Below are 22270 nucleotides of genomic sequence, written 5' to 3' on the forward strand. Positions count from 1 at the left end.
TATGTGACAATGAGTTTTGCCTGGCAGACAAAGAGCTTTAAAAATCTAGGCTGAGAAGGGGAGGGTGTAGGGTCGGGGGAGTAACTAAAGCAGATTTTGATGGTAGAAGACTTGGAACTATTTAGAGGGCATGTTTATAAATTCCATTGTCCTCCTGAATTGTAAACTTCCACCCTCCTGCAGATTCAGAATTCCTCAACTCCACATCCTGCCCCACGGAAGAGGCCTGCACAACCAAGCCTGTCACACACACACACACACACACACACACACACACACACACACACACACACATGCACACACGCACACACACGGGACCGCTGGGGACTGAGGAGCAAAAGCTGTAGACCAAGGTCATCGAGACACAGGAATTGGAGGCAAACCCTGCTTGGGTCAAGATATCAACAGAAATTAGACTGGCCATGGAAACTCTTGGCTCAAAAAACCTGACCAACTTCCATTTGGCCAAGTTCTAGTTTGGTGTTTTGATATCTGAAAAGCTGATCTAGTTATATTAATTAAAAAAAGAGTATACAAAGTGTTCAATACAGTGTGACCCCGATTCAAATATTTATGGAGAAGAAAGGGACTGGAAAGACAGACACCAGAACGTCAAGACTGCTCATTTCTTGATATTGCTATAAAGGGCTTTTATTTTCTTTAGTCTTCCAAATTTTCTACACAAACATGTAGATAAAAGTTATAAAAGTGTCCCTCAAATTGACACTCCCAAATTCACAGAGGCCTCCAGAGGCACTGCTCAGGGTGAGGGCTTGTGGGCTGGGAGGATGAGCATGGGGCCGCAGGCAGTGAACCCCTGCAGGGCCACCACCGCTGCCCTCCGGGCGTTTACGGGACCCTTCCCATCTTGGCAATGCCTGAGCAGCTGTCTGGGAACCAAGGCTGTCCACTCTCCAAAGTGGACACAGAGCTGGAATAGGCAGGAGCCCATGATGACCACTGGACCGTTCTGCATCCTCAGTGAATCAGGCCCATCTAGGGTACTGGCCCCCCAGGAGCCAGGAGCCTTCCTTCTAGAGACCCTGGTCATCCATGGGAACCACTAGGGCAGGGAGCAGCGCTGAGCAGGGAAAGGCCCTCTGTATGGACAAGAGGCTGGAAGACCAGAGGGTCTGTTCCCCCTGTGCTTCCCAGAGTCTTCCAAGGTGCGTGTCCCCTGTCTGTCAGGACGTTGGCTGGCTGCTGTGGCTGGTGGGAAGGGAGCGGGGTGGCTGGGGAGTGCTGGGACCAGAGCTCTGGGGATTCTCAGGGGGTCTTGGTGGACAACGGAAGAAGCAACCCAGGAAAGGGACCTACTAGACAATCAAAAGACACGAGAGTCGTCTGTCCCTATCCCTGTCTTCCCCATGAGGGACACAGACGCAGATGGGGAGGGCAGGACTTTTAATTGAATTCACAGAAAGACTGGGGAGCAGGTCCACCTTAGATGGCTGGGTGCCTGGAGAACGGGGGCTGTGCTGGGGTGGCTGGTGTTCCGGAGGACAGAGAGGAGGCAGATGGAGGGGAGAGGAGGTGGAAGGCAGGCTGGGGTGTGTCCTCAGCCCACCCACCATGTCCCCAAGTCTCTCCTGAGACACTCCCCGGCCGGCTCAGCCCTGCCTGGTGATCTCAGGAGTGCCTGAGCTCTACCTCAGAGCCGAACTGGGGCCCGCGGTGGGGCCGGTGGAGGCTGTGGTGGCGGATGCTGAAGAGCCGCTGGGTGAGACCCACGGTGGCCACCAACAGGGCGACACCCAAGAAGAGCAGCACCCACTGGCCCACACGAGCCTGCTGTGGCTCCAGGTTCATGCCCAGGAAGTTGACGCGGCCGGTGTCTGAGAGGATGCCTTCTGAGCGAGCTGGGCGAGGAAGCAAGGAGACAAGGCGGTGGGCAGGGCACCGGGCAGGTGGGGGCCACGTGCTCTGGCTTCCCTGTCCTTACTCTGAGGTCAGGTTCGAGCTTGCCTGGACTGGGGAGGGGCTCAGCCCTGTGGGAGCCTCTGGGGGTGGGGCCTGGGGCTGCAAGTGGGGTGGGTGGTGGTACCGGAGTTCGGTGTCCAGTTGTACTGCGGCCAGCCCAGCTTCTCCCCATGCCGCCCGTTCTCTGTGAGGAGCCAGTCCATCAGTGGCTTGAAGTAGCTCATCATGGCGGCGGCCGACATGTTGGACTGGCCTGTGAGCAACTTCATGGCTTCTGGCCATGGCTTACTGAAACCCAGCTTCATGGTCTCCCTGGGAGAGATACCAGAGAGGGAAACTGAGTCAGAAGGATCCAGCCCCTCTTGCCCCAGTCTGATATCCTTCTCCACATCCCTCTCCCATCCTCCTAGGCTGAGGGGCGGGGGGCCTAGGCAGGTCTCGGGCAGGGGAGGGAGGGTGGGCCTGGGCAGGCCTAGGGCTCCAGTTCCCCACAGCAGGTGGCAAGTCAAGGGGGTGATGGCTGCAGCTGGGAGTGTCCAGCTCAACAACAAAATGGCAGGTGCCCCACAACAGGCCCAGTGGACTCCTCAAGGCAGAGGAGAGCAGGCCAGAGCATGGAAACCATCCAAGGAGAGCCAGAGGACACTCACGCCAGTCGCTTCCCCGCCTCCTTGGACTTGTAGATGTCACACTTGTGCAGGGGCCCCTGGTGGCCCGCCGCCTGACACAGTGCCTCGTGGAACTGGAACTGGATGATGAAGCTGACGAAGTACCTGGAGTGGAGGGAAGCAGAGCCGGGGAGGCAGAGCGTGGGCCGGGGGCCTGCGCCACTGAGGTCCCGCTCTCTCTCCCTGTGACAATCGTGACACGGGACCCAGCAGAACAGGATGCAGTCGGGATGTCAAGAGGAGCCTATACTCACCTTCGGAATTGTCTGAGCCCCTTCCCAACATGCGTCTAGGGCACCTTCCCCCTCCCCTGTGCCTACTCCAAGGGGCTCCCGGGACAGCCTCAGGGGAGAAGGGTCCGGGGAAGAGCCCTTTCAAGACTTGGGAGGCTGCTTTGGAGGCAGTTAGGTCTCCCTCCCTGGGGTGTATGCAAGCAGAGGCTGAGTGGGTCTCAGGGTTCCCCTAGGACAGGCGAGTCCGGTAAGCCAGCCTGATCGGTCTGATCCAAGCAGCGGGATTCCCTGGTAGAAATTTGCCGGTCAAGGCCAGGGCAAACTTGCCGAGTCTAGAGAGGTTTTAAACGTCATGACCAGCAGCGAGTCCTTGCCCTTTGAATGCTGGGCACAAACCATGTGCCACTCGCCTTCCTTGCATTTCCTCAGAGTGTTTTGCTCAGGCTGCTGGCCAGAACGTGAAATGCGTTTCTCCAGAGCAGCCAAGTCTCCTTTGCCCACTCCTGCGGGTTAATTGTCCATGTTAATCTGGGAAGCTGACCAGGACATGGCTGACCGTGGGCTGAGGGTGAGCACCAATGTGGAACACCAGAAAGGACTCTAGTGGGCAGGGGGAGCCCCTCCCTAACGGTCATCCCTGGGGCACTGTCAGGTCGGGCCTGTCTGATGTGTCCCAGTGATGTGTCTCCTTGCTCCTGTCCTCTGCTGCCCTCTGGTGCGTCTGAGAAGGTGAGGTGCTCTCTCCCTTCCTGGGCTCTGGGAGACAGACTTTACCCATCCCATGGTGTGCTGGGATGGTGCCAGGGTGGAAAGGTGGGCAGGGCCTGCCCTCACTGGGCTTCCAGAGACCACAGGAGGCAAGGATGAGAGGTGGTCGCAGACCTTCCAGGATGCCCTCTGTGCCCTTGGGGCCTTGACTTTCTGGTGACTTGGGCCACTTGGCCCAAGGAGAACTGGAACTACTACACCCTGAGGTCTCCCCAGTCCTCAACCTCCCAGGAAGTCTCCAAAGTCCACACCCATCCTTCCTCACTTTCAGAACGTGCCCTCCTGTAGCACGTGGACGGAAAGGGGCTCCATTGGGCACCTTCATGCTCTGGATGCGTGACTCACAGACTGACGCAGTCCACTTAAGAGCATCTAACAATGGTGGACCATGGCCACCAGCTGTGTAATGGAAAGTACACTCAGAAGCGAGCCCTCGCGGCCGTCCTGTGAAGTGGGATTCACAGTGAGCACGTGGGAGGCTCGGAGACTGAGGAAGTCACTCAAGGAAACAAGTCATGGATATAAGCTTTGACCCCAAGACCTCGACTGTCACACAGCCCTAACAGCCCTGCCTCCCAAGTGACCTGGGTCTCTGACCCTGAGTTTTAACGTATAGAAGGATCTTTCAGGTCAACTCAGAGTGTACCAGCGGCAATATGATCAGCCCCTGTGGTGAGTCCTCTTCCTCTCCCCTGTTACCTGATATAAGGTACACTGGCAGGAACATGGAACTTGGCCCCGGGGTCAAAGTCACCTTGAGATCTGGGCACTGGGGGGCAGAGCCCCTGGTACTTCAGCCTGTGAAAGGGGAAGATATGTTGGAAAGAAAGAGTGGGCAGAACCAAGGTGGGGGGAGGCCGGCATTTTTGACTAGAAGGACGGTCTCTGTACCGGGAACTACCCTGGGCATCCTAGACTCCTGTGTTCTGCGCCTCTGTGCACAACCACCCTCTGTGACCCCCATTGTGCTCGCGCACACACATCCCACTGGCACATCTGCACATACACAGGCAGACACAGATGCCACAGAGACCCCTCCGGCCCACAGCCCGCTGGAATATCCGAGACCTGAGGCTCCACCACTCCTGGTTGTAGTTTTCCTTGGTGATGCTTCCATCAAATACCCTCCAGCGCCACTGGTCAATGAGGTAGCTGAAGGGGATAAAGGCTACCTTGTCCAGTGCCATCTTCATCAGAAAGTTGATGTCGTTCTCTGCCAAGGGAAGGGAGTCCAGCCTCAGGGCCTGTCAGGGCCTAGCAACTTGGCCCTGATGGGCATGACGGGCGGAGGGGAGTAGGCGCCATACCTCTTTGGGCCCTGAGTCCTGTCCTTGGGGTGGTCAGTGTGTTCCATCCTCTCGCACGTCCCCTCCTGGTGCTCCCCTCTTCCCCATGGCTTTATCCTGGTCCTCTACCCTCAGGCCGCCAAGTGCTCCTCCCCACCTCCGGCCTTCACTGCCCCTTCTTGGCCCTGAGCCCACTGGGGTCGTCGGTTTCTCTCTTACCGTAGCTGTTGTCCTCACTGTTCAGCAGGTTGATGGTGTGCAGGTGCTTGGGGGTAGACACCGAGAGGGCCAGCACGTCCCCAATGGCCTCATGAAAGCCAGGGTTGGCGCCCTCCCGGAAAGCCAGAGGCAAGTCCTTGTACTGCATGAAATATTGGATGTGGCCCATTTCGTGGTGGGCCACCACCAGGTCCTCCATGTTCACAGTGGTGCACTGCTTGATCCTGGGAACACACGGGAGGTGGAGAGGGAGGGTGTCGGAACAGGGACGGTGAGAAGCCCTGAGGCAAAGGGACTGCAGTGCGGGCTGCACACAGAGCAGAGCTGTCACTGCTGTGTGCAGGGAGCACAGCACGATGTGACGGAAGTCAAGAAAGTCTGAGAGGGGGACAATCTGAGGGCAGGAAGTCCCTAAGTAAGGTCATTCCAGCCATTCCTCTGCCCCCAACCTTCCTAAATAACTCCAGCCCATGCTGTCTGCTGCCTTCTGATGGTACAAAGTCTTTGCTCTAGAGGCAGTGAGACACTCCGTTGTATACTTTCTAGAATGTGGGTCCTATGGCTTCCCATGTACTCATGTTCATCTCCCAAGACTGGGACTTCCTGAAGGACACACCTGGGTTATTCTTCATCTCCTACACCAACGCCAGCACCCAGTTCACTTAAAAAATTCTTATGGCCAGGACTGAAGGACGGTTACAGAGTTGTCCAAGCTAGAAGGTTCCAGCTCCTTCTGTAGACACTCCCTTGTTCTCTTTGATGAGCCAATTTCAGCTGCAGAAACTTCTTTCTTAGCTCTAACGAGAGTCTTTCATTTCAGGCTCATCTTACTTTTCCATCTTGCTCATCAGAGGAGGGGGTTACAGTGAGGTTGGGTCTGCCTACTTCTCCTCTGACTACCTCTGAAAGGATTTCCCACAAGAGCTCTCGCCTCCTCCATCCTGTCCACCGCAGTTCTGAAGCCTCTGAAGGGCCCATGGCCAGCAGCCCAGTGAGCCCTGGATGGTTTGCTTCTAGACTCTGTGTCTACTCCTCTCACAAGGGACACTTCATCAGCTGGGGAAGATGATCTTTGCCACTTCTACCAAAGAGTAGGGTCTTTGTTCCCTTCTCTTGAGTCGGGGCTGTGCTTGGGACTTGCTTTAGCCAATAAAACATGCCAGAGGTGACTCTCTGCCAGTTTGGACTTAGCCTTTATGGGTCCTGGCTGCTTCTGCTTTTGTGCTGGAGGATGCCAGCCTCCAGGTTTGCCTACTCGAGACTGCCACACTTTGAGGGAACTCAAACCAGCCAGGACAGAGATGCCTGACCAGTTCCTGCCATTTAGCCAGCCCAGCCAGGCACCTGGCATGTGCATGTGCACGGAACCTTCTGCCCTACACATGCCACGTGGGGAAGTTCTGAGGATCTCAGACTACAGCCAGAACCTAGGTCTGGGCAGAAGGCCTCAGATGAGCTATCCCAGCCATTAAAATTACCCCACCTGGGGTTGGGCTGTATCTCAGTGGTAGAGCGCTTGCCTAGCATGTGCAAGGCCCTGGGTTCCATCCACAGCACAAAAAGAAAGAAAGAAAAAAAAGTACCCAATGGAGGTTTCCATCACTGTGGAGTAGGGACAAGCCATTTCTGCTGTGAATTTCCTGAATTTATGGCCCATAAAATCTTAAGCAGAATCAACCAGTTGTTGTATACCACTAGGTTTGGGGGCAGTTTGTTTTGCAGCAGCGGGTAACTAAGACCCCATCCTGGTGAAGGCAGCGTCTGGTCTGTCAGTGGTGAGAGAGGGTCTGTGTGTCCTCATGCCACCTCTGCTCCCAGTGGGAGGGCCAGCTGTGTGTCGGGGCCACCCTGGAGCAAGGGAAGTGGGGTGGCTCACACAGGGCTAACCCTCAGAACTGGGACCTTAAGCATCCCCAACTGGCCAAGCTGACAGAGATGGCCAGTACTTGAGAAGATCCTCATCTGGGGGATGGAGTTTACCTGCCAGGCTAGAGCCAGGCCCACCCTGTCTTGACCCTTGGTCCTAAATTCATTCCCAAACTGTCCTTGTCCCTCTTTCTCACTTCAGATAAGGGAATGGCCATACAGCCTTGATTTGGTTCATCTCCTTATTCCTGGATTCAGGGTAAGCCCCCTGCCCCAGATCCAGCTGGACAGACCTAAAGTCCTTGCCATTGTAGAAGTCCCAGGCCGAGGCATGGCAGACGACCTCCCGTCCGTCGGCTGGTTTCTCCAGCATTGACTTGTTCCAGAACTCAGGGGGCACAGGCAGCAGCCCCAGGGAGGTGAAGAAATCGTCGGCCTCCTTAAACATCCTTCTAGGTGTCCAGCCCTGCAAAACAGAGGGACTTCTGTCCAAACTGGGGGCTCTGGGAAGAGGGTGTTCCAGGGCAGGTAGGGGAGTAGTGCTGTGGGGGCACCAAGCTGGAGGAGACTCCTGAATCCGAGGCCTTCTCCCTTTCTGGCCAGGGGCCTCCCTCCCCTCTGCCCCAGGGCAGCCCATGGAGCGGGAGAGCCCTGGCTGTGCAGACCTGCTCTATCATGGCCTCTGTGGCGTCCATCTTGGGGGCTGATGGGAAGGGAGCCACCAACTCATAGATGTTGGACCAGGTCTGAGCCCACATGTTCCCTGGAGGCAGGCAGGAAAAGATGGTAGAGAGAGGAAACAGATGTGAGATTTTAGGCTCCACACCATCCTGCAGGAAGAAAGAACCAGATCCCAGTACTGCCAATTATAGCAGCAACTCTTGAGCACCCACTATTTGCAATTGTGCTGGGTATTTGATATATATCATCTCTAATTCACCTCCAGTCCACAAGGTCTTTACTGTGCTGGTTACAGGTGAGGACCTTGATGGTCATCAGAATATCAAGGTGTCTTTTTTTTTTTTTTAGTTGTAGATTGACACAGACTATTAAAATAATCTTTATTTATTTATTTTTATATGGTGCTGAGGATTGAACTCAGTGCCTAATGCATGCAAGGCAAGTGCTCTACCACTGAGCTACACCCCCAGCCCCTCAAAGTGTCTTGACCATTCAGGAACAGTGAACCTACAAATCAGAGAGCTATGGGTCCCTGGACATCTATGCCCACCCGGCCACCACTTTCTGACCATCGTACCAAGCACATTGTATGGACTGATTTGTAATCCTGCCTGCACCCAGGTACTGTTATGATTTTTATTGCACTGCAGAGGAAACTGGGGCTGGAGAGTTAAGTAATCAGCTGGGGGGGGGGGCACAGCTTCTAAGTGTTGGGACTGGATTTAAAGGCTGGCAGGCCACACTGTGGACCAGCTACCCTGCTGGGTCCCTTTTTAATCTCCTGAGGTCACTGCAGGGCGCCTGTCAGTAACTCTGGAAAAACCCAGCTGTCTCATTTGGGAGAGGCTAACACCTCTGAGCTTAGGGTAAGAAAAGAGCTCCGTGCTCCAGGACTGGAGAAAAAGAAGCAATTCAGAATGAGCGGAAGTTGCAAAAATAGATGCGGAGGCAGGAGTCTTCCCAGCCAAGGGAGAGAGTGAGTGAGTGGTGGAGGGGAGAGAGTGTGAGTGCACTGGCACCTGGTGGCTTTTGCTGATTGGGGGGTGCAGGGGAGCTGAGCTCCAAGCTCCAAGCCCCAGGTCTGCCAGGCCCCTGGCCACCCTGGGCATTCTGATTCCCTCCTAGGGTCTGTGTTTTTGAGTCATTGAGCTTATGTCCACTCACCAGAGAGGTTAACAAGGAGGGCTGTCCCTTGAGCTACATGAGTCTCTGGGCTGAATGGGAACTAGACCGCTGGACCACCTTCGGGGGTCTCCCTTATGACTTCTAAGTGGTCTATGGCCCTGTTTGGCATTTCCACTCATAATAACATAGGCTTGTCCCCAGTGACCCAAAGGGAACAGAAAACTGGCAGCCTCTACCTCTCTCCAGGCCCTCCCTTTTTGTCTCCCACGGCTTCCTTCCTATGTTCAGGGCACATTGAGTTTGTAAACCTTGAAAACTGAAGGTCTGAAAGTTGAGGTGGTTCTACATTCTCAGGATTCTTCTCAGCTCTAATGCTCTTGGTTCAGATCCCACGTCTGACCTCCCACCCTATTTTCCATCTGCCCAAACCTCTCATCTTTAAGGCTCTGCTTATGTGGGGCCTCTCCAATCTCCCTGGATATATATTTTTTTAATATATAGTTGTAGATGGACAGCATGCTTTTATTTATATATTTTTTATGTGGTGCTAAGGATGGAACCCAGTACCTCAGACATGCTAGGCAAGTGTTCTGCCACTGAGCTACAGCCCCAGCCTGCCCCCTGGATCTTGCTGCCATGAGGCATGATGGGAGATGTGGTCTGCCCCTAACAAGGTCATAAACTTGTCCCATCCACAGAGACTTGCACAACAAGGGTGTATAGCAACTGTGGCATCAAAAGGGCTGGAGGAGAAGCTCCGTGGTAGAGGTGCTTGCCTGACAAGCACCAGGCTGGGGTTCCATTCCCTTCCCTACACACCCACCAATTTAGCACCCAGTTGCAACCAGGGAGCTCCCCCAAGTCCCTACTTCACTCCATCCTTGACCAGCTTCCCTCCCCAGGGTGCAAGTCTTGTCACTCCCCTGGTCTGCTCTCTGCCCTTGGACCAGCCATGCCCCCAAACCCTCCTATGTTGCCCATCTACCCCCTCTTGAGGCTGGACATGTGGCCTTACCCAGCAGGTGGGCAGGAATGGGGCCCTCCAGGTTGATGTGCTCGGCCCCGTAGTGGCGGTGCAGGGCCCGGCGCACGTAGGCGTGCAGGTTCAGGTACAGCGGCTGCAGCTCCTGGTAGAGCCGCTCCAGGTCTTGCTCCAGTGATGGAGTTTCATACATAGATCTCCATGAGTCCCCTGCATCCAGGTAACCTGCACAGGGGACAAGGCCAGGCTTTCCCAACACCAGCACCTCCCTGCCACCTCCAGGGCCCACCTTTCCCCAGGCTTACAGTCTCTTCTCTTGGGGACCAGAGGGCCTGCTGCTCCGGCCAGAGGAACTCACCGTTGAGCTGCGCAGCCTTGTTGGTGAGTTGCACGTACTTTGGGAAGAGAGGGAGGATGGTTCTCCCCACCTTGTCCCGCCAGCTCTTCCACGCCCACAGTAGTTCTTCATAGTTCCGGGACGTGGCCATCACATTTGTCAATTCTAGGGTAGAAGGGTTTGAGTGACTTAAGCCCTCTGTCCTTGGCTCACCTCTCATCTGCTTATAAGATAAACTTGGTCATAGAATTTTAGAATAAAACCAGTGAGACCTTGTGGAAGGGACTGTTCAGACAGCAAGTCTAGTGAAAGCAGGGAGAGAGTGAGAGCTGATCACCAGGAGTTCACACGGTGCCCACCTGGGCTGTGTGCTCGGGCACCTATGTGTTTCAGCAACCCTGCGAGGGATGGCTTTGTCTCTCCTTCCACACGAGCCGTTTGGTGATGGGCCCAGGTCTCCCTGCCGGGAAGTGGCTTGACTGAGTCACAAACCAAAGGCACCAGACTCCAGGGCCACAGCTCCTCATGCAGAAGTGGCCCTCCAGGGGAGTGGAAATAGAACAGGAGCACGTGGCCTCTGAGGAGGTACTGTGCCTCCTCATCTCTGTCCCCCAGAGGGTCCAGGGCACCCTTCACAAATTGTTACTGGACTGGACTTTATAAGAGTAACCATGAAGATACTGAAAGTGCAAAGAACTGTCCAAGTGTCACCAAAGAGGAAGACTTGGGTTTGTGTCACTAGGAGAGCAGCCTTCCTGATTGTATAACATGGAGTACAGGTGAGGGTGTGACATCAGATTGGGGCATCAGTCCTAAAGCTCCAGATGGACACCTTCCTTCTGGCCCTGGCCTGAGATAGGAGGCTGAAGGCATTTGCTGCTCCCTGACCCTACACTGCTGGACTTGGGCGCTCTCTCCCTAATTTGGAACATGCTATATGATATCCACTTGTCACAGAGAAAATAAATTCCATTAGCTTTGTTTGAAAAAAGGCATATTTTGAGAATTTCACTGGAGATGTGAACTGGAGACATGGTCTTCATGGGCTTCTTATTTTTACTGTGTCAGTGACCTGATGGCCCAGGTCTGGATCAAGTGGCTGCCACACTCCTTTGAACACTCTTCTCCATCAGCGCACACGCACAGGCGCATACCCGCCCCCTGCTTTGTGTGTGTACCCACATCTACCACCTGTAGGTCAAACCCTGTCCTGGGAAAACTGTTTCTCTCTCCTGTTTATTTTCCATTTCCCTTTGTATTCGTCATTGTTTTAACATGGGCGCTGGGCTGGGGCCAGGAAGAAACCATTTCTGGGTGGAGATTCCTCATGAGGAATGTTTATGTTTCTAGCTCCCCAACCCTAGAAACGGAGGGTGGGGAGGGAGCCCACGGGGAATCTGCACAGGCACCTGTGGGTCCACAGTGAGTCATTTCAAGGGACCAGGTGGTGGGAGAGAGGAAGAAGGGGCTGCTGAGCCAGACTCCGCCTGTGCCACGTGAAGTGGTGGAGAAGGGGTTGGAGGAAGGCCAGGACCTGGAGGGTTTCTAGCAACTGTATGACTGTGACTCATCTGCTCCAGCCTCAGTTTCCTTATCAGACAAGTGCTGGGGGGAGGGGCCCAAGAATGTCAGAGATGGTAGGGACACGACACAGGTAGGATCACCCAGGGACAGTGTCATGGAGTGCCATGACTCTCCTCCCTATTGGGAGTCCAAGCCCCCAAACACAAATTGGAGACCCTGCTGCTCTGAGGGGTGGAGGGAGAGAGGAAAGGATTCAGGAGAGTCTTAGGCAGGGGGCAGAGGGGCAGGGAATTAGGGCAAAGGTTGAAGCAGGTGCTGGTTCTAAGTAGGGCCGAGAAACCCCCCTGGTGGACAGCAGGAAGTGAGTTAAATCCTGACTTCCCCTTCACCTGGCAGCACCCAACCCCATGCCACCCCAGGCCCTTGTCTCTCTCTCCTCCTCCCAGGGGTGCTCTCACCAGGCTCCAGCTGCAGGCAAGTGCCATTGGTGTGGCACACGGTGGCCACACTGTAAATGGTCTCCATGTCCAGCAGGATCTTGTTATACTGCAGAGGCAAGAAGAGGGACAGTGAGGGGGACTCCATTGCTCTGGTGCCAGGCACCATGGGCCAGGGGGTGCTGAGGAGGGTGTTCCTCAAAGGCCTCTGGACATGGTGCCTCTGGACACACAGTGTCACAGCTTGACAAATTAAGGAGGAAAAATCAGTGGGAAGGCTAGACCCTGGGCTGAGCTCACTCCCCTGGGAGCCTCCATGCCCACAGTCACACACCTCCTCCAGCTCCTTCGTGGGCAGCGCTGCCCGGTCCAGGTCCTGAACCTTCTTTATGATCCGCTTGGTGCTGGCATTCTGGAAGTTGTTCACATCAAAACGCTTGGCCCAGGTGCCGTACTTCAGGGTGTGGTTGGCCACCAGCAGGTTCTTTTGCAGCTAAGGGCAGAGGGGAGATATCAGACGGCTCTGGAGCCTTGGAGTAAACAAACTCTGGGCAAGAGGCACCATGGGGAGTGGGGCAAGAGGATGGACCAAGCTGCTTCCCTGGCCTGTAAAGACCCTCCTCAATCTGGGCTGTCTGACAACATCCTGGATGCAGTTATGTGCCCCCCAACCAACATCTACAGTTGAGCAAGCCTAGTCCTGGCAAGGGTGGAGAAGGGAGGCCCAGCAGGAGTCTTAAAGGCCATTAGGATGGAAGCAGCTTGCTATTAGCTCTGTGACCTCCCTGAGCCTCAGGGTCCCACCTATGAAATAGGAAGAAGGTCACCAATATTGCAAGGCTGATGAGTAATGGATGAGACGACAGATGCCATGTGCCAAGAACCTGGCTGGCACCCCAAGCAATGCTAGTTCTCTGTGGTCAGAGACCAAGGCTGGTGGCTCCCAGGCAGGAACAAGGGTGGTGGAGAGTGAGCCCTTGGGGTGGTGGCAAACGGGCATTCACTCTCTTAAAAAGGGACTCTGGCATTGCTTATTTATGTATGACCGATGACAGTCATACATACTAACCTGCTGTTAGTGAAGGAAGTTTTGTTCAGGTGTTGAGGACATGCCTGTCAAATCTGAAACTGCGTATCATTTTAAAGATCTCATTAGGATTTTACACAGATTCTGGCAGCCCTGTGCTGCGCGTGCCTTGAGTGTAGCTGTGTGATGTGTGAATGCGTCTGTGTGTCTGGGCTCGTGCACAAGTGGGGGCATGAGGCTCCTACCAGCACTTTGCTGTTCTCTGTGGTGATGTTGGTGTTGTAGTTCCAGTTGGCCTCAGCATACTCGTTCCACACGACCTGAGATGCCCGGTCATACTCCTCCACGAACCTGTTAGCCTCCGCTTCATCTGACACCAGGTCTGTGGGACACAGCGGAAGGAAACAGACAAGCCTCCCCTTCCCCTGTCCAGGGTGCAGTTTTACCTGAGCCCCTGCCCTGCTGCCCCTGCCTCCTCATCGCCCCCCACCAGCCCTGCCCCTCTCCTGGGGGGTCCCACTTGGGCTCTGAGTTGTTTGGCTGGTGGTCCTCAGCTTGTCTGTGCTTATGGTTGTTGCCTGGATGGTTGCTGTCTCACTTCTGATTGTTGCCTGGCTGGTTGCCCCCCAGTTGATTGTCGTTTGGTGGGTGGCTGCCTGGCTGGGGGCCAGCAGGAAGTGCCCACAGCAGAGCAGCAAGAAGAGGAGGTTGGGCAGTCCTGGAGCAGCCCAACCTTGGCCCATGGCAGCAGGAGAGCAGAGCTTGGCAGCCACCACCCCTGGCCAATAAGAGTGGAGTCTGCAGTGTGACCTCATAGAGCAGTGTGCCTGGCCAGCTTGCCTCCTGGAGCCCTCAGGCCTGGGCACACCCTCTCTCGGATGCTAGAGAAAAGATATGCCCATCCCCACTGCAGGGCCCTGCTGATGAGCTGATAACACAGAACACGCCAGAACAAGACCAGAACTTAGCCAGAAGAAGCTGACCAGGAGCCTGGGACCTGGACCACAGCCAGAGTCCAGGACTCGCCTTAGCCCAAGCCCACCCTCACTCGGGGCTTTACCGATGCCCTCTGGGTAGTTGTCGGGCAATGGCGGGCGCCACTGATATTCTGGCCAGCCCAGGACCTCGCCCATCCGCTGGTTCTGCTCTTGCAGCCACTGGATGACTGGCTGGAAGTAGTTGAGCAGTGGTTGAGCATCCAGGGCCGCTGAGCCCACCAGGTCCTCCAGGACATCCTGCCAGGGCCTGGAGGAGCCTGCCTGCAGCAGCGACCTGTCAGGCAGATTGAGCACGGTGGGCACAGGGAATGCAGACCAGGGTCCACGACAGCCCCCCAAATGCCCACCTGCCTCCTACTGGCTGCAAGAGCAGTGGCATTAAGATTCCAGTACCTAGGGTCTCTGGGAGGGGAGCAGGGGACATCTGCCTTTCCGCATGGCAACTGAAGGTCTACTTAATAAATATTTGATGAGAGAGAAAGAGAAAGACCTGGGCAGCCAGTTGCTTGCAGACACACCCTCTGCCAGCTTCTCCCTCAGCCTCCCACTTGCCCTGACCCTTCCCACCACACACCGGAGCTTCGCCCCCGCCTTGGTGGACTGGTAGATGTCACATTGGTGCAGTGGGCCCTGGTGGCCTGCCTCCTTGCACAGGGCTTGATGGAACTGGAACTGCAGGATGAAGCTCACAAAGTACCTATAGACCATGGGGTAGCATTAGAGGAAATGTGGGGGTTCAGAGTAGGGACCCCTGGCCCAGGCACCATTCAGAGTCCTTTAGGGCAGGGGCTGGATTGGGGGCTGTTCTGGGGGGAGGGAAGGGAACAAAACCCAGGGCAAGGGTGAGGGCCATTCTAATCCTGGGACCTTGGGCGTCTAGAAGAATGAGAGGACATGCCCTGGGGACAGGGCAGCTAGGATCATAGGAGAAGGAGCTGGGAGTGAAGGAATGACAGAGTTGGGGAGGGACAGGGTCACTCTTACCTGATGTATGGTGTCACATTTGGGACATGAAACTTAGCTCCAGCATCAAAGTGGGTTTCATTGCGGACAACTGGAGGACAGATCCCCTGATACTTGGTTCTAGAAGGAGATGGTGAAGTGGTCTTAGGACCAGGGGTTGCACACAGGCTGCCTGAGGGTTTGCAGAAAAGGCCCCCCTCATCCCTTTCCCATTCTGAGGAGTGGGGAAGACTTCCCAGAGGAGGGAGTTTTAGACAGGAAGGGAGAAGACAGGAGGTGGGAGGACTTAGACACCATTAGAAAGGAGGAGAGAAGACTGAAGGAGGCAGGAGATTCCCAGCTACCCAGGAGGGTGGGGAGGGGACTGGGGTCAGGCTCTTCCTATCCTTCTTCTCACCGAAGGTACCACCAGTCAAAGTTGTAGCGAGAAGGAGGGGTGCGCCCACTGAAGACCTCCCAGCGCCACTGGTCCACCAAGTAGCCAAAGGGCAGGAAGGCAATTTTTTCCAGTGCCATCTTTAGCAAGTAATTGATGTCAGTTTCTGTTGAGACATGACACAGGAGAGGTCGGGGGAGAAGGGAGCCCAGCTAAGGCAAGGTGGGCCTGGGGACAGCTAGAGGGAGGCAAGACTGAGCAGGTACAGAGAAGGTAAATCCAGAAACCTGGGGCCCTGCTAGCAAGAGGACTCTTGGTGAGTGTTGAGCTGGGAGTGGGCTTCGAGGCTCTGACTGGGTCCACGAGGCAGAAATAAGAAGGGCACTCGGTTGTTGCTGGTGAGGCTCTGCTATGGGGTTTTATTAGGGGCCAGGCTGGTCTCTCCAACCCCCCATACCTATGTCATTGGTGACATGGTCCAGCAGGCCAATTTTGTGCAGATGTGCAGGAGTGGAGACTGAGAGCGCCAGCACATCTCCAATGGCTTCGTGGAAGCCAGGGTTGGCACCTCTACGGAGGGTGACAGGCAGGTCCTTGTACTGTAGGTAGTACTGCACGTGGCCCATTTCATGGTACACCGTGGACAGCTGGTCCATCGTGACCCGTGTGCACTGCTTGATCCTGGGGTTTGGAGAGGGGAAGGATGAAGGTGAATAACAGGGCAGAGGTCAGAGCATTGAGGGACAGGGCCAAGGAGGGCAGTGCCCTGGGGCAAGAAAAAGTGACTAGAAACAAACAAATCCTGCCCGGGCCCACCACCAATCAGACCTTCCTCCTCCATTCCCAGGTCCAGAGTTGACTGCTTGTCAAAGTTGCCTGGGAAAGTGGCCTAACAGGCTCACATGCCTGACAGCTCTGGAACCGACCAGTCCCAGCCAGTGCAGGGGAGGGTGGAGGTGGGCCTGCACCCCAGCTGCCTGCTTCCCAGAGTCCCAGCATGCTCCTTCTCTCTTGTCCGGACCTGAAGTCCTTCCTGTTGTAGAAGTCCCAGGCGGAGGCGTGGCACACCACCTCACGCCCGTCAGATGGCTTCTCTAGCATAGACTCTGCCCAGAACTCGGGAGGCATGGGCGAAAGCCCCAGGGAGGTGAAGAACTGCTCGGCCACCCGGAACATGTGCGTAGCATTCCAACCCTGGTGGCGGGTGCAGAGACAAGTCAGGGGCTGGCTGCCAGGAATCCACCCTGCCCACAACACACCTAAATTCAGTGACCTCCCTTCCCACAAGCACAGCCTTACGGAGCACAGCATATCACTGAAAATAGACTGCTGCTCATATCTGCCACCATGGACTACAGGCCCCAGCTTGCTATTGGCTGGTATAAGAAAGAGATGGCTCTACCAGACACTGTCCTCTCACTTGACTCTTCTGCCCCCTCCCCGTCTGTGACTCCCTGTCATTGCTCCCTCACAGGGCCTGACTCCAGAGCTTACCTTTTGCACCATAGTATTGGTGACATCAAGGCTGGGCTTGCCTGGGAAAGGTACCACTATGTCGTAGATATTCTCCCAGCTCTGGGCCCACATGTCTCCTGGATGGAGGAAAAGAGTGATCAACTTGGCCCCTACTCAGCTGCACCTACTTGCCCATGCGTGTCCCCGAGTGGAACCCTGGGTTCTGGCACCTGTATCCTGGGGCTCCAGGGCAGCTTTCTGGCTCAGGGCCAGGCATCTCATATGTCAGCCTCACCCACATTCCTCTGTGTGCTCCATGCTCCCTGGGTCTGGCTGCTCCCAAGTAGGAGCCCAGGTGATGCTCCTGGTGTCCTTTCTGAATGTGCTGTGGTCCTTGCCTCCCACTCCTGGGGTCACGCCACCTGGCTTGCTTTCTTGGGCATGAACTAGAACTAGGACACCTCCTCCTCTGACCTGGAGCCTTTAGTTTGACTCCTAGTTCTTCCCTTTATTAGTAACAATACCAAGTCCCTTGCAGACTCTAAGCCTTGGTGTCCCTATTTGTAAAGTAGAAAGGCTAATGTCAATGAGGATCCCTGCACAGTGGGGGTGCTGAGCCAGCCACATGGGATTCTGCATGGGGGAAACGAACATATAGCACTCCACACGAGATACAATTCGGATGACCCATTTTTCTTCTGAGCATCCCTCCCACTCAGGTTTCCTTCCCTGGGACTTGTGTGCAAGGCCAGGTCCTTACCCAGCAGGTGAGCAGGGATGGGCCCTCTGAGGTTAATGTATCTGTCTCCGTAGATGCGGTGCAGCGCACGGCGGACATAGGCATGGAGGTTCAGGTACAGGGGCTCTAATTGGTGGTAGAGTTGCTCCAGGTTCTGCTCAAAGGTGGGAGAGTCGTACCAGAAGCGCCAGTAGGCCCCCGTGTCTGAGAAGTCTAGCAGGGTGGGAAGGGTGCAGCTCAGGCCCAGGCCCCCAGCTCCCTGCTTCAGCTTTGCCAGCCTCCCGCCCCCAGGCCTGCACCTGACAGCTAACTGGAAAGGGTGGCTTGGGGTTGCTGCTCTACAGTTTCTAACTAGTTTTGCACCATGCTCCAGAAAAATAGATCTCAGTGAAGAGGCAAAGAGGATTTCCCAGGCTAGGGCTAGGAGCAGAGCCAGGAGCGGCAGCAGGAAGGGAAGCCAGCAGCAAAGAAGGGCATGCTGACCACAGTGGCCACGCCACCTCTGCCAGCTGTGACACCTTGGGCCGGCTCTGGAATCATCATATCAGCTTTTCAATCTTCCTAAGGAACTGGGGCTCAATGGGGACAACAGAAGAGAGTGCCTTGCAAGCTGGGAAGGACTGCTGTCCCTGGACAGGGAGAGGCAGACTCACTATCCTGCCTGTAGGCCTCGTTGCTGAGGGCAGTGAAGTCCTGGTACAGGGGTTTCAGCGGGATGCCCACGGCGTCATGCCAGCCCTCCCAGGCAAACAGCAGCTTGGCATAGTTTCGTGAGGAAGCCATGATGTTGGTGATCTCTGAGACACAGATGAGAAGGGTCAGTTAGGAGACTTCTGTGTCCAAATCTGCAACAGCCTTCATCAGAGCGTGCACACTGGTCCTCACCATTCCCATCAGCTTCCTCAACATCACCATATTCCCCGAACCAAGGGCAGGCAAGGGCTTGGTGGGACCAGGATAGGAGTTATATAAACCCGAGCATCCAGGCAGGACCTCTGTGCCCAGAGAAATGATATCTAAGGTGATTGACACAAAAGGACATTCAGAGTCCAAAACTCAGAGAATCTTCTTGGCTCACTGGATGGAGTAGCTGATCCCAAGGAGAAGCCACAAGGGAACGAAGGCCTGAGGAGGGCTCTTGGCAAGTGAGAGGGCCCGTGAAAAGGAAAAACTGGCAGACTGGAGGAAGACCCAGTGGTGTTACGAGAGGACAAGGAACCCATGGAAGAGGGGATAGCGTTGGGGGTTCTGGAAGTGTTTGCCAGGAGAAGCAGGGTTGTAGGGTGGGGTGGGGGGGCATCTGCACAATTCAGCCCCAACCAGAGGTCAATGCCTTCGGTTTAACTGATAAACATGCTGTCCTGTGTGTGGCAGGGCTAGGAAACTCCAACAGAATTGACAGGGTCAGGTCGTACCTGGGTCTAGGGACCAGCAGGTGGCAGTCTTGTTGGGGAAGCAGACCTTGCCAGTGGAGTAGATCCTGCTCATGTTGCTTAGCAGAGAGTTGTACTGGGGAGTTGGAGTTGAGGAAATGTTAGTGATGAACAGTTCCTGGAGTTAATACAGACACTCCTTCCTCTCTTTGCTGGGAGGAAATGGTGACCTGTAGAGGGGATGTGCTCAAACGAGGTCACTCAGGTGGCATACAGGGCATTTTTGATCACTAGTTCATTCATGCCTCTACCAGTGGAGGCAGCATGCACAAGGGGAACAAGTGTCCTGAGAGCCAGCTGAGCACCACCGCATGGTGAGAGCAAATCTTTCTCATCTTCTGGCATTGGTGCTCTTCAACCTTTCTAGGGTTTCTGCAACCAAACTGGCTTGGGGAGAAATTTACTATTTACGTGGATTTGGCTGTGGTGTGTGTGTGTGTGTGTGTGTGTGTGTGTGTGTGTGTGTGTGTGTGTGTAGTGTCGGGGATGGAACAGGTAGCAAGTGCTCTACAACCCAGCCCTTCAATTTGGCTTTCTACTCCATAATACACCCTTTAATATAGATTAACTTTCCACCCCATCTCTAAGTTTGGGCAGCCCCTCTGTTCTTCCTGGGCTTCTCTATAGCCAGGTCCCAGAGTCCCTCCCTCCTGCCAGGCTGCCCCCATAACCATCACAGTGGAGTACTTGAGTCACCTACTCAAGCTCGGCCTCCACCCTCAAGCCCACCTGCTGCTTCTTGGTCAGTGGCAGGTTGGCAGGGCCCAGAATGCGCACAGCTCTGATGATCCTGTGCAGCATTTGGTCACTGAAGTTCTTCCAGATGGGATCATATAGCTCCCTGGCCTTCTTGCCCCAGACCTCTGTAAACTCCTGGCTGAGCAGGTCTGCTTCCTCCTGCGGGCACCAGGAAGGCAGGGAGGGTGACCCAACTCAGATGGAGACCATATAGGGGAGGCTGTGATGCTAGAGAAGCAAGGGAAAACCAGGGGTTTCCAGACGCCTTGCCCTGCACAGACCCCTTCTTGGAGACTGAAGCTTTCGAAACCAGTGTCTTCCCCGCTCCCGCCCCCCCTCCCCCCGCGCTCCCAGGACCTGCGGTCCCAACTGGGGAATCTACTTCAGGGGAAAGATGGAGCAGAAATTGGGGCCAGAAGAAAGGCGGGGCGGGGGACTAGAGACAACCAAGGACCGTGACAGGAACAATGTCTGGAGGTGGTAGGCAGCTATCAGAGAACTGGGGCTCCACAGCAGATCGGGACATTTTCTGTGATGACTGCCGCTGCCGCTGCCGCTGCCCCCGCCCCAATACCTGGGCGCTGCCACCTGGGGGGACTCGGCCTCGGAGGAGCCAACCTCATCCATTCAATTGTGTTGGGCAGGGATCCCACGCCCAGCGGGTGCTAAGGCTCCAGCGCCCGATGGGCGGAGACCGTGAGAGAGTACTGCCAGCTGGCCCGGGTTCGGCTCGGCGCCCCACGACTGAGGACTCGGGCCCCCTTGGCGCCTGCTGCCCGCCCCCGTTGCCCGGCCGCGGGCCTGTGATTGGCCACCGCAACCCCGCCCCGCCCCCGCCCGGGCCCGGGCGCCCACCTGGCGCCGCGCGTTCTCCTCGGTGATGTTGGTGTCGTACGCCCAGCTGGCCGCGGTGCTCCAGAACAGCACCTGCTCAGCGCTCGAGTTGTAGCTGTTCGCGAAAAGCTGCGCACCGGCCTCGTCCGCGGAAAAGTTGCCGGGCATCAGCTCCGGGTCGAGCGCCAGGGTGGGCGGCGGCGGCGACAGCAGCAGCCACCACAGCAGTGACAGCAGCAGCTGCGGCCGCGGCCCGACTTGGCCCGACGCGGCACCCATGGCGCGATGCGCGGTGCGCGGTGCGGCGCTGCCCCTTCTCCCGCGCCGCGGCCGCCCTGCGGATTATAAAACCCAGCCACCGCCGCCTCCCGACACACCCCCAACCCCCGCCCCGCCGCGCTTCCTCCTCGGCTCCAAAGTCCCGGGTGGCCCTGGCCTAGCGGAGCGGGGCGGAGGCGAGGTTCCTGACCCGCCCCGGGCAGGGGCGCGGGCCAGGGAGGGGCTGAGGCTCAGTCCCCGGTGGCGGGACGGGCTGGAGTGGGGGCTGGGGCGGCTCTCTAGGAAGCTGGAAGACGACCTCCGCGCCTTCAGTCGGCTGAAACGCCCGAGCCTGCCCGCGGTGCCCTCTGGCTGCAGTCACGCAGCCTCTGCCCCTGGTCGCTGATTCTGTCTTCCCTGCCTAACCTCCTCAGGCCTTTCTGGGATCCTGAGTGACAAGGGGACAGGAGAGTGTTGGAATGGAGGTTAACATTGTCCTTTCCCTTCTTCATCAGGCCGTGGCTTGGTTTTGTTGTTGTTGTTTGTTTGATTTTTTTTTTGAGGGGGTGGGGGAGCGTTGGCTGCGCGGGTGCAGGGCGCTTGAGTGTCCTGGCAGTCGCCTGGAGTAGAGGTGCTGCGGAATGTCAGCAGCGACTCACTTGGGGCTTGGGATGGGGGCTGCCAGGAAAGGGAGAAAGAACGGAGAGGCTGTTCTGTACAGGGAGGGGCAGCTACAGAGACGCAGGAGCGCCGGCATACCTGCTCCCACCCTACCCGCTGGGGACCCGAGCTGTCAGTCGATCAGCAGAAACAATCACACATCATCCCAAAAGAGTCTTAGAACCTCACAGTTGCAGGCTTTGAGAGTTACAAAATGCCTTTGAGAATAGAACAACCCCCTCATTTTATAGATGAAGAAATTAGACTCAAACAGATTGAGTGGCTTGCTCCAAGTCACTGCAGGTCTCCACACTCCCTGTTGGTCTTCTCCTGTCTCTTCCTCGTGTCCTTTAAAGTGACAAGCACCGGGGAGGGAAGATAGTGGTGTTCTCTTGGTGCACAATGTGCTGTGGAGGCTGATGACTCAGCACCAGGCCCTGTGCCCTCCACAGGCAGGGGGACCCTTGCACCCAGCAGATGGACTCACCATGCAGCATGGAGTGTGTGCAGGAGGCTGTGTGACCCCAAGTACTCTGGTAAGATGGTTGCTGAGTTGTCAAGTGACATGGTGCCAGGGAGAGGGCGCGGGAGGACAGGAGTAGAGGTGGGGAGAAGAGGAAGGTGGCTGTCATTAAACAGGGAGATGTGAGGAGACAGCTGGGATGGGGCCTTGGCCTGGCTGCCTTTCCCAGCCTCTCCTGCCCTGTGGTTTTCTCTCACAGTGCTCCCCCGCACCACTCCCA

The 22270-nt window shown here is 56.0% G+C and overlaps 1 protein-coding gene across 2 annotated transcripts; it reads right to left on the reverse strand.

Annotated features, from left to right (window-relative positions):
- Positions 1–1389: 1389 nt before the first annotated feature.
- On the reverse strand, positions 1390–21685 carry LOC101968921 (angiotensin-converting enzyme). Of its 2 annotated transcripts, XM_005328185.5 has the most exons (25): positions 20631–21685; positions 19767–19934; positions 19020–19113; positions 18258–18401; positions 17626–17817; positions 16905–17002; positions 16432–16604; positions 15868–16091; positions 15432–15576; positions 15056–15154; positions 14646–14768; positions 14134–14345; positions 13319–13455; positions 12381–12539; positions 12068–12155; positions 10107–10250; positions 9782–9973; positions 7626–7723; positions 7254–7426; positions 5095–5318; positions 4658–4802; positions 4289–4387; positions 2571–2693; positions 2045–2232; positions 1390–1859 (listed from the first exon to the last, which is right to left on the reverse strand). In XM_005328185.5, exons 1-25 carry the CDS (start codon positions 20886–20888, stop codon positions 1630–1632), a joined length of 3930 nt encoding a protein of 1309 aa, XP_005328242.1. In that variant the 5' UTR covers positions 20889–21685; the 3' UTR covers positions 1390–1629. The 2 variants fall into 2 exon arrangements, with proteins under 2 accessions (XP_005328242.1, XP_040124550.1); XM_040268616.2 differs by lacking the exons at positions 19020–19113; positions 20631–21685 and having other exon boundaries at positions 19767–19906.
- Positions 21686–22270: the final 585 nt, after the last annotated feature.

Source organism: Ictidomys tridecemlineatus, chromosome 3 (assembly GCF_052094955.1).
Source record: "Ictidomys tridecemlineatus isolate mIctTri1 chromosome 3, mIctTri1.hap1, whole genome shotgun sequence".
Lineage (NCBI taxonomy): Eukaryota > Metazoa > Chordata > Mammalia > Rodentia > Sciuridae > Ictidomys > Ictidomys tridecemlineatus.